General features: G+C 42.2%; 1 protein-coding gene across 1 annotated transcript; it reads left to right on the top strand.

The window, feature by feature from the left end:
* Positions 1–8520: 8520 nt before the first annotated feature.
* On the top strand, positions 8521–11871 carry aimp2 (aminoacyl tRNA synthetase complex interacting multifunctional protein 2). Its single transcript, XM_026997817.2, has 4 exons — positions 8521–8796; positions 9324–9530; positions 9786–10020; positions 10891–11871. The coding sequence occupies exons 1-4, from the start codon at positions 8671–8673 to the stop codon at positions 11277–11279; spliced, it is 957 nt and encodes a 318-aa protein (XP_026853618.2). The 5' UTR covers positions 8521–8670; the 3' UTR covers positions 11280–11871.
* Positions 11872–12157: the final 286 nt, after the last annotated feature.

The following is a 12157-nucleotide window of genomic DNA, read 5'->3' as shown; positions in this document are numbered from 1 at the left end:
TCGACTTTATGGGAAGCAAACACTTACAGCTGTATAAGGTCTAATACTAGAACATTAGGTGTACATTTTGTAATTGCAAATGTTGCAATGGTGCACTGAATGTAGAAATATGATGGGTATCCTCCCATATGTTTAGTACAACTACATTTTTCAATACATACATGTAAAGATAGGTTTGCTATTTATCAACCTGGATGTCATTAAAATCGAGGTTTCCACTCATTGTCAATTGTACATAGTACAATCTTTCCAATAGTTTTAGTACTAAGACTTCTTTCAGCTCTTTTAGAGGACAAAAAATGGGATATTCATTTAACCTTACCAAAAAAAATCAGGAAAGTTCCAAACAGCATGTTACATCTTTTCCCTCTATCACAAAATCAAAGTCAGATAAGTAAGATCACAATGTCTTCTTGGCATATTCTCATCCTTAGGCTTCCATGCTAATTCAATTTCTCCACCCTCACTGCAAATTAAGCATCTGGGAAATTACTTCTTATCTGTGTATGAACGCAGATATACGTACAGCACTAAAGATTGAGTTGATTGAACTATTGAACTATTGATTATTCTGATATGATACTGGGTTAAAATGGCCATTGAAAAAGTAGAGATTAGATTTAATGATAAAAGTAGAGATGAGCTTTAATGATATTAACCAAAGCTCATTTCTAACATTTGATCATCTGTGTTTACTATTATGTGTTGTGGAGTGTGTTTTGGAATTTGTTAAATAGGGCCATTGTCATTTGGCATATTCAAGGTTACTGTGTGTTTGGTTAGTCTAGATTAGTATTTATTCTTATTCCTCCCCAGAAACTCTCCTCACACACCACCACTGCAAAGCATTCAAAAAACATTTCAGGTTGCATAGTGGCTTGGTAGTTAACATGTTTGCCTCTCAGCACTAGGGTCTTGGGTATCTGGGTAGAGTTCCCACATTCTCCCTGTATCTGTGGGTTTCCTCCTGGGTCTATAGTTTCCACCCATAGTCCAAAAACATGAAGGTTATGTAAAAATTGGCTACCCTAAAAATTCTCCTTGTGTGAGTGTGTGAATGACTGTTCGCCTGCATCACCAGTGAAGGTTGGTGGTCTGTCCTGGGTGTGAGCCTCTCTCCCCTTCCTGTGCATCATGCAGTCCCTCACTGTGCAGTGCTTTCCAGTTGAGAGTACACTGTGTGTAATTGGCTGGCAGTTCTCAGGACTGGATGTAAAGCATCGTGCAGTGTGTTGACTGGAAAGCGTCTGTGGCTATTGAGAAAGGTGCTATATAAGGGTAACTTCATATCATATTTTGCTTTAAACCGTACCTTAAACAGAACTGCTATTGGTGGCATTTTCTGGCAATTGTTTATATATTTTTATCAAGAATTACCATTAAGGAAATAATTCCAGGGTGATTTTCATACTGGGTATCCGTATTACGAAAACATCGACATGATCTTGAGCCAGGTGTGGTATCCTAACCTGAATGTATTTTTATTTTCTGTGTTCCTGCTCCATTTCTCATCTTGATTCTCACCAGTGTTAACTGGCTGTCAAGTACTTTAAAAATCACATGCTCAACTGCCTCCAATTATAGTAAAAGTCCAAGGCATTTTCCTTCCCCTTCATAAAAATATTTTAAAACTGCAACAAACGCTAGTAATGTGATATAACATGGCAGTGTAATTGATTAATTGCATGAATCTGCTGGAGATGTGAGACCAGTTTTATAGCTCATCAATTGACATGTGAGATCAGTTTTGAGATGTGAAATCAGTTCTGGGACGTGAGATTAGTTTTAATTCTTTCATAATAGCAAGAGGTGGTACCAGAGTAAAGGGAGTTGGTCCTAGATTAGCAGGAATGAACAACCACCACACATTCAGGCATAAGTGCAGGGTCTCCTAATAGCTACCATATTGTATGGGTTTCATCCCACATAGTACAAAACAGGGCCTGCAATTAGAGAGCAGCAGGATAGCAGACACCACACCCAGGCAACAGGAGGTAATCAGACCTATGTAGTTCTATAGGTTTATATGTACAAGCTCTTATATTCCCAAAATTAATTTTTTTCTTGTTGTAAAGTCAGTCAACTGATCTTCTGGCGGCTTTACTTTGGCTATCATTAAGTTTCTGTTTTACAGCATTTGAGAGAATTAACAAAACTAGGTGCTGGCAGCCAGCAGTGCAGTACCTGCTGAGAGGATTTTGTACTTTGTAAGATCACAGCACATAAAGACTGTTATTTATATTCAAATCCACGAAACCTCTCCTTTATGCTCCGTAGCGGCTTTCCGTCGCGTTTATCTGCTTTATGCTCTCTGCTATCTTTTACGCTCTCTTATAACTTTCCATCCTAGGAATCAGTATTGCCCTTAAATTTAGAGGGGATTTATATACAGTGAGTGAAAATGTTTCTAAAAATTTCAGCCTAATTAAACCAAAGGGTAGGAATCTTCTGTACTGAAACCAAAGGATACATTTGGCTTTAGCAGATTAATTCTACAGAGCACCTTAATGTTAATATCCAGAGCTTCTGTGAAAGTCTGGCATGGATTACAGATTAAGATATCGAGGTCGGTGCCCTCAGTGCTAGCGTCCTTCTGACTGCCAGGAGCCTTAAGGCCTGGGGTCAATCTACAGCAAATGTAAAATGTATATAGACAGTCCTTAAATACTAGGCATTTACTATAGGTACAATCAAAACAAATGAATAATTATCATCTTCTTCCATTACCACAGAATAGTATAATTTGTAACATAGCCTGTAAGTGGCTCTGCTGTAGATCCAGCGTTATAAGTCATCTATAGGTGCTTTCTGATGGGTGCTTCTCCTGTGTTCATATAACACTAGTATTTTATAGTAAACATGTGTTTATGTGAGTCCATGTTTGTCCACAGAGGGGAGGGTGATAAGAGGGGGCTCCTTAAGTACAACCCAGGAGGGCCCTACACCACTGCATTTTCCCAGTCATGCTTCACACTAAGTATTTTAATTGGGTAGGTTAAATCAGCAGAAAGGTGGGCGACCACATGGCGCTGGCCCACTTGAGGCATCGATTTGCTCTTCTGTTCTCCAAGGCCCATGATCTTCACATCGGAGAGTCACACCCCCAGCAGCTGTCGCCAGGTTAGCTGACAGCATGTCATTACAATGCACACTATCATTTGCTGCCCAGTTATTATGTGATATGTGTGTTTGGGTGTCCCAAAAATACTTGGTGACGCCTATCACATGCTCACATATGCTCTTATTCTGCAATTGCTTAATGGCTTTTATGCTTTTCAACTAAATATAGTTGTAATTGATCATGCAACCTATATTTCATTCTCCATTATTGACAGTCATTTGGCGGTATTGCTCTTTACATAGCATGTATCAGATTAGATAAAAATGATCAGCGGTATGGATCAGAAAGAAAGGAAGTAAAAATCAAAAAAACTAAACATGCAAATGTCTAGGAATCTAGAATGATTGTAAGACCTTGCATTCATACCCTTGTCTAGTGGTAACCTATGAGGTAACCTAGGGTGTTTGAGGTCAGAGAAAGCCAATAATTAATGGCAGACCCAAGAGACATCAGAGCCATGACCCCTAAGCCACGATCCGTAAACAGAAGGCAAATGAGAGATGACCGGTCCGAGCTGACTTTTTCGGACAGTAGGGTAGGATCATGTGACAGGAGCAGGACAGCCATGCCCATGGGACTGTACTGTGGAGACAGTCTGCCACATGCAGCTTAGAGATCAGCAGGATGGGTTACAGGGCCATGGAAAGGGGACACACAGGAACAGACAGTCAAAAAAAAGAGATGTCCACTTCACCGTTACCATAAGTGAAAGAATATCTATGTACCATCCACATTTCAATGCCACAGAATCACAGCGATGCATTTGTGTTACACCACACGTTTAAATTTGACAGCATCTATGAGCCCATATCAGATTGTCACAGGAGTTCAAAGGAGAGTCGACAGACTCCTGCAGAAAGAGCTTCTTTCCAGGAATTTCTTCATGACTGGAATACTTGTGGTGTGAAGTCTCATTTGATTTCGGCATATCAGATATCATCAGACCGCACAAGATAACATCAAAAAAAAATAGCAGCGGCAGAGTTCACTGCTTGTATCAGACTCCAATGTGACAGCATACATTCTACTTATCACCTTTTTTTTTTTGCGATTATTATTATTGCGATTATACTCTTTCATTTATTGCGATTATAAACCCTACTGTACTCATGCAGTATGCTGCACATTTAAAACCAACCCTGTGCCAGTGGACCAACTTCATGGCACTGTTGACTGTAAACAGTATCAGAGCGATAACATCAGCAGTCACGAGCCAAGAACTTACTCTTTAACATTCATGCAAGGTGGCAGAAGTGGCTTAAGACAAAGCATGGGAATCTTAAATGCAGTCCTAGGTTTGTAATCTCATTTCAGCCTGTAATTGACACCCAGCATTCAATTGCCTCTAGTTATAGCCACAAAAGTATGGCCCACCCCAGTGCTGTTGGCCACGTCTCCTGGCTGCTAGCGGGGTCCCGTGGTGGGGGATGTCGTTTCTGCCGCAGGTGGAAGTGATCAGTGCCGTGGCTTTTACCTGTCGGCCTCAACATCGTTCAATAATTGATGCCCTTTGCTTCATCTGCACTACAAGCTCATACCAAGTAGGGAGTGTTCGGCTCACCTTTCTTATTAAGTCAGACTAAAAGTTTAATGGGCACCCCATTCGGTGCCAATCCGTATGGACACAGGCCACTTTTCAGATTCACAGTTTGAGCACGACATTGAAGGTGCATAAGGAGCGCCGTTCCACGAAGGCCATGGCATTCTGATGCGAGCCAGTTTAGAGATACCTGATCTACTACAAGAAGACAAAAGTCATAAAAGTTTTACCTGTCTCAGGGGAACAATGGTACAGTCAGATCTGCATGGCAGGAACCTGTGAATTATACAGTGTGCAGGTAGCCAGCTGGCATTGTTCAATTTCAATGCAGTTACAGGCTGATACTCTGGCATTAGGCTACAACAAATCTCAGAGGGGCAATCCACTTAGAGGGGGGTGTTTAATGTTTAGAGAATTGCTGTCATCATGTGTTTAACATGGGGGCATCCTACTGGTATCATTTACAGTATGAATGTTTAAACAGCCAAACACATGACAATAGCCGCACTAGACTGGAGATTTAACATCAAAATGAAGCCATAAGAACTAACAAAACAGGTTTGCACTGGCAAATACTTTTATAAATAGATTTTTGGGGGTCTTTGATAATTTCTAGAAAGGCTTTTGTCTTTTTCATGGCAGACCACAATTGTCCACAAGTAACTTACCTTACTGATGTATAGGCTAAAATTATATCATTATATTATATTTTTATAGATTCAATCTTGTACATTTAACCTCTGGTTTATAGAGTCACTCCCTTTCTTCACTATGCAGAATGGTGACCTTTTTTTTGTTGTGCACTAGCTTATGAGTGTACCAGTTTATTAATAGAGCTAACTTGTATGGTTCACTAGGCCAGGCATTTTCAGCCCAGCTCTTGGGACCCACCAGACGGTTCGCATCTTGTTCCATCACAGCTCCCAACACCCCTGAACCAAACCTTTAAGACCACTGAATACTTAGTACAGGTGTAATAGGAACTTGGATAGAGCAAAAAAAAAAAGTAGATTGTCTAATGGGCCCTGAGGAGTCAGTTGAGCAACACAAGAGTGGACTACTCATCCTGTCTCACGTGAAGGACCCCAGTTGTCCATCTGTAGGAACCATGCTGCAGATATGTCCTCGGTACACTACACGTTGTCAAACCACGGGCACCGTGTGTGACCATGCAGTTATGGCAGCCCTGTCCAGTGCCATGTCTGTACATGTGACCCACTGCTCACTGGCGCGTTTCACTCCAGCTGCGGCTGCCAGACCTGTGACAAGCTTCTGCAGGCCATGGCCATCATATCTTCAGGAGAGCGCTGAGCAACGAAGACCCAGAGCACAACAAGCCGTCAGAACACAAAAACGCATTTACGCCTTTTCAGTCGAACTTCTCTTCTGCTCGGAAGAGAAAACGCAGAGGGAGGCATCCCTGCATCTCCATCCTTAACAGGCAGGTTGAAGTGGGGTTCAGTATTACTGAACATGAGCCATGCAGTGCAATCTTGTACATTTGCTTCTACTGCAGCAGGCAAGCTGTTGGCTGAGTAATGAGGATGAAATGTCTTTGCAAATTGGTTTGTCTTAATGACTTTGTCTAAAATAAGCAGCTCTGTTGTGACCTGTGTAAAATACAGTGCTTCCAAAATCTGTAAGGTGTTCTCAGTTATAATCACTCACCAACTTTAAAAGGCCATTTGGTCTATTAGCATCCCCTGCTGTTCATTTGAGCTTTGCCTCATTACATCAGAGCAGCCACAACACAGACACATAGATATACAGACACGCACACACAGGGTCAGATCTCTGGGCTCAGCTAGAAAAAAGCACACGCAAAGCTTTGGCAGAACAGATCACAAGCATGCTGACAAAACAGTCACCGTCCCTTCCAGAATGCTAATGTCATACACCTACACCCACACACACCCCAATCAGCATCTAGGTTCAAAGGTTCATTCTCTTCTTTAATGAAATTGCAAAAAATAAATAAATAAATAAAATGTTCCAATGAAAGAGTATAACTTGCACACTTTTTTTTTTGTATGCAAAAATATTGGTATGTTATGTATAATGGGCACATATGATCCAGATAAGAACAAGCTATTATTAAATTTAGACCATCTTAAATGAAAATGAGACATGTAAATCCAGATGAATAACAGACTATGCAAACAGAATAAACAGAGCTAAACATGAACATTGTATAGGCATTTATACATTTTAAATGTCACTAAAATCTTTACACTACAAAAGTTCAAAAAGTTTAATTATCGGTCAGATATACGATCACTGATAAAAACAATGTGAAGAGTATGACCTACTGATAAAAATGTCTTCGGTCTTATGAAAAAATAGGCTAAATGTGCAAACGCTATAATAAATTACTTTAACACCTTGCTCGGCAACACTGACAAAGCTCTCTATTCTCCATCCATGGCAAAAGCTTGGACTCAAATATTGTAACTTGCTGCCCTCTAGTGGATTGTGTGTTTATTGTCTAACTAGGTAAATAAAGGCCGTTCTCACCCAATTTATTATAAACGCTTACCTTGACTGACAACTTTATTAGGTACAGACTGTAACTCATTGGATGGTAGGCACAACTTGACAGCAAGCCTCTACTCTATTTATAATTTTTCAGTTTCTGAGGTCATCACACATGGCAGTGCTGCTGTTTTTTGTTTTTTTTTTACTACTGTGTCCCTGAGTTGGGAATGGTCTTCCATAAAAAGCCATCCAGTTAAAAGCCATCCTGTGATCTGAAACAGACCACTGAAGGGCTAGAGGATGGCTAACACTACCTGAGCAAAGTAACAGACTCTATAAGCTTGAGTGGATGGTGAGTGTGCATGCTATAAAATCCTAGCCTACCCGAGGTCTATCACAAACCCCTCACTGGACAGGTCTGTTGACGATGCAGTAAATACGACCTTATACTTCATACTCAAGTATCTTCTCTGCAAGGCCTCTCTTCATCAAACTTAGCTCAGCTTTGTCCTAGAAAAGCTAGTAAAGCTGGGAAAACACGGTGCCACTTGCCTTCTGAACTCGTGCAGGTCAAGGCACTGTATTCCTGTCCCTTCTCTCTAGTGTTAATACCAAGGCCTGCACCTCCAAACAGCTGCCAAGGTCCTAAAGTCTGCAGATAATACCACTGTGGTTTACATGGTTTAAATCAATCCATTTTTATTACAGCCTGTGTATATTCATAGATATTTTCAACAATTAATGATTTTTTTTTAAATTATTAGTTTAGAAATAAAATATGTGAATGAGAGGACAACTCTAAACCTAAAGGCTTATGTAGGCCAACAGTGAGCTATATAAGCCACATAATACAAAGCATTTTAGGGGCAGACAGGCTAATTGGAAAATTACGGAATTATGGTCAAATTGTTAACTAATTAATAACAAATTAAGAATAAATAATACATGAATTCCAATTATTTGTAATTATTTGTTATTTGTTATTTTATCATTTTATTATAAGAAAATGATAATAAATTAAGAATAAAATTACTGTCATGCACAAACAAGCATAACACACACACACACACACACACACACACACACACACACACACACACACATACATACATACATACATACACAAAACTGTCCTTTGTGTAACATGTAGTAGGTGATTAAGCATAGTATGCAATCTAAAATGAAACATTCACGCGCAATACTTTATATAAATTAACTCAGAAACTTCTTACATCAATCTAAGTAACTGACTGACTTATGAAAAGCAGCCCACGTCCCCTAAAAAAGAACATTGAGTATCCGCAGTTTAAGTCCTAGCAGTGAAAACATTTCACGTTGAAAATTCGGAGCAGCTCATCTGTGAGGACTTTTACCCTCACAGGAAGTTGCGTAATACCCACACGGCCTCTTTCCTTTAGCGCTTATTTAGCTATCTTGCCACTAGACGGACTGACGTGAAATCGACAAAAACTCGTCATTATTATTTGTTATTCCGATTCTTTTCATTTGTTTCCTCAAGAGTGTATCAGACACCATGCCCATGTACCAGTTAAAGCCAATATGTGGGAGTGACATAAAGATTGATTTGCCAGCGTGCATGTACAAGCTACCGAATATCCACGCGCAGCAGGGAAGCGGCTGCGCCGAACATGCGTTGCAGGTAATCCCGTACACAACCGTCACTGCTCTCAGAAAGCAGCTCACCATGCTTTACGTTACGGTAGCAAGTAATCTGTCGCTTCATCTGTCCGACGAGCGCAGATCTCTAACAGGAGAGCAGTCGCAGTGCTACGTTAGGGGTGAGCGCAAAAGCCGGCTGATGCAACTAATGTTGGCTAGCGGCAATGATTCATGTGTTCGCGATGTTCATCTCTGCGCAGCTGTCTGCGCGGATATTTTTAGACAATATTGGATCGTACAGACAAGCGAGTTGTACGCGCTAGACGTGTAGTGTTGCGACACCTAATAAACGTAACGGATTGGATTGTCAGAGACACAAATTCAGTATTGGCATGGATATTTATAGTACATATAGGTGTTCCTGTTTCCTGCAGCTCACTCTTCAAACAGGTCAAACAGGTTGAGCATTGCAATAAAGAAAGAAAAAAAACGCATTGCGTGTGAAGAGTTTGTCTAGCTGCTTTGGGTGGATTTCATCCTACACTTCTGTCTCTCATCAACTCGCAGAACGGAGACGTAGATCCCGCTCTTAAAGCTCTGGAAGCTCGTCAGGATGAGATCTTGCGCAAGCTTTACGACCTGAAAGCAGCAGTGGATGGCCTGGCCAAGACAGTCACCACTCCAGATGCAGACCTGGATGCTACCACCCTGCCACAGAGCCCCACGGGCTCCCCGTTCACAGGCACGGCTGATCTGGATGCCCTGCTCGGCAAGGTGAGCCTGGGGTTAGGTCTTCTCTCCCGTCTCCTTTAATGTCTGACCTGTTACTGACCTTATGTGGAAACCACCCTGGAGAGTTTGCTGTGTGTCTCAGTGTTAAGTAGTTGGTGGGGTGCCCTTAAAGCGATCAGTCGGACATGCTGATCTTGTGGGGTGGTGCTTACGCAGGCAGGCCTTTCTGTAGTGAACGTGGCCAGACATGTCCGCTGTGGCTGACTGCCGAAGCCATGCTGCTGTCTGTGTTGGTAGGATGTGGGCGCCCTGAGGGACATCGTGGTGAACGCCAACCCAGCCAATCCGCCGTTCTCGCTGCTGGTACTGCACGGGTTGCTGTGTCGACGCTACCGCGTGCTGTCCTCCGTGTATGTGCACTCAAGCGTGACCAGTGTGCCCCCACAGTTGCTCTCGTGCCTGGGCCAGCCGCCCGCCGACAGCTACACACGGGACCGCTTCCAGCTGGGCTTCACGCTCATATGGAAAGACGGTAAGAGACTTCCATGTTGTTGAGGTCGGGATGAGACATTTGTTTTGTTTTCTCTTTACTGCAGGGGCTTTGTGATTTCACTTTAAATCTTGGCACCTGGACATCGCACTGTGGAATCGATCTGCTGTTGTCATGGTAGTGTTTGAGTAACACTGAGAAAATTACTGCGAGTGTCATTCTGATTTAAAGGCTGAGTTTGATGTTTCAGACATTTGAAGGTCTCTTCCTGCTTCCTTGAAGTCCATTTAAATAACTATACTTAGCAGAGCAGCAGCAAGATGTCGCCTCAAAAACCAAAGTCTGTTGCATAATCAGAATCAAAATCTGTGTTTCATGTGACACTATTTTTGAAAGCTTCTTTACAGAATATAAAAAGAGCGATGAGTCTGCAGGTCTGTGTTTTGCACAGATTCCTGTAATTCATGTACAGCCACAGAGTCAGCATGCATTTTCTTTTTGCTGTTGGCCTTCTCTAGTTTATCCTGCTGTATTAATCGTGTGCTTCTGACAAGACAGTCTTGATGGAGTTGAAAGTAGATTTACTGGTGAGATGTTGATGTACATTCAAACACTCTAATTATATGTTCAACTATTTTAATTATGAGGAGCTTTATTTCATTTGTTGGCAATTTGAAAATGTTTTATGCAAGATCCTTAGCATAGTAATTCATAGTAAAGTAGCATAATCTTATAACCTTGACTGTGCCTGTTAAATGTGGACATTGTCTGAATATACTGAAGGCAATTACTGAAGGGAAAGTTCATGCAGAATATGTGCTAGTGTATTGGCTACAGGGATCTTTTATGTTACAGCTATTTTTCACTAGCTGATGATATGACTTGTCTCTCTCTTTGCTCTTCCCGCAACAGTGCCAACGCTTCAGATGAAGTTCAGCACCCCGAGCATGTGTCCCATCGAGGGCGAGGCTAACGTGGCCCGCTTCCTCTTCCGCCTGCTGGGCGCCGAGCCCCGTGACCCCGTGGCAGCCACGCGGGCCGACTGCTGGGTGGACGTGGGCATCATCCAGCTGGCCGAGGGCAGCGCCAAGGAGCGGGCGGCGGCGGTGCGCGCGCTGAACGCCGCCCTCGGCTGCTCGCCCTGGCTGCTGGGCAGCGAGCTCTCGCTGGCCGACATCGTGTGCGCATGCAGCCTGCTGTGGGCCGGCCAGGCCGACGCCGCACCTGCCAACGTGAAGCGCTGGCTCCAGGCCTGCCGAAACCTGGGCCACTTCGACTGCGTCTACACGCTTCTGCAGTGAGGGGGGGCTATGAAAGGAGGGTCCAGGCTCATATAGATAAAGAGAAGCTGTACATCCATAATAGTAAGTTAAATTAACTACAGAGAAACACATTAAGTTGAAGTTATTGTATGGAGTTGCAGAGAAGCTGTTGAGGGGGTCAGTGATGGGTGAGATCCCTGCAGAGGGAAAACCTTTTTTTTTTTGGCTCAGTGCAGGTGGGACTTAAGTATACACGGTCATAGCAGACCTGAGGTCAATATGAGGCATGTATGTGCTCCGAGCAGGCTAATAGTAAAATATCACACTGCTGATTCACCCTTGAACAGGAGTGGTTTTGAAACTGACCCCAGGCCATTGTTGTATTTATAATGCACTCAGAGCAGAGAACAGGCATGTTCAGGACCTGATACTGAATGGATGCTTTAAACACAAATCTGCCCTCCACCTTGTGCCTAACATACTGTACTGTGTCTAACATGTTCAAACTGAATAATACCTGGTTTGCTAAGTGAAGTTCTAAATGGAAGCAGTGGACCTTCTGATACTGTATGTAGTGTGAAAGATGATTTTAGCGCCTTAAAGCCTATTAAAATTTTCACATTCAGTCAAATTTGGTAAGCATATGTTATTTACTTTGTCCACTGATTTTGGGAAATTGTAATAAAAGAACAGTGTTTGTGGGGATTAAATATAGAGATTGATGGAAATGACTGCTGATGAAATGTAGCAAATAGTTTTCATACTCCTCAATTTTGCACCAGTATTGAAGCAGGCCTGCAAAATATATTTTTTTACCAGTAGATGGCAGCATAGTCACTATGTATTGAGATCATATCGATCACACCAGTGACTCAGATGCTATAGTCTCCTATAATGTTCTAGTCAGTAATAATCAA

Source organism: Electrophorus electricus, chromosome 1, assembly GCF_013358815.1.
Source record: "Electrophorus electricus isolate fEleEle1 chromosome 1, fEleEle1.pri, whole genome shotgun sequence".
NCBI classification, from domain to species: domain Eukaryota; kingdom Metazoa; phylum Chordata; class Actinopteri; order Gymnotiformes; family Gymnotidae; genus Electrophorus; species Electrophorus electricus.
The sequence above is the reverse complement of the archived record's forward strand: the minus strand, read 5'-3'. Positions and strand labels throughout refer to the sequence as shown.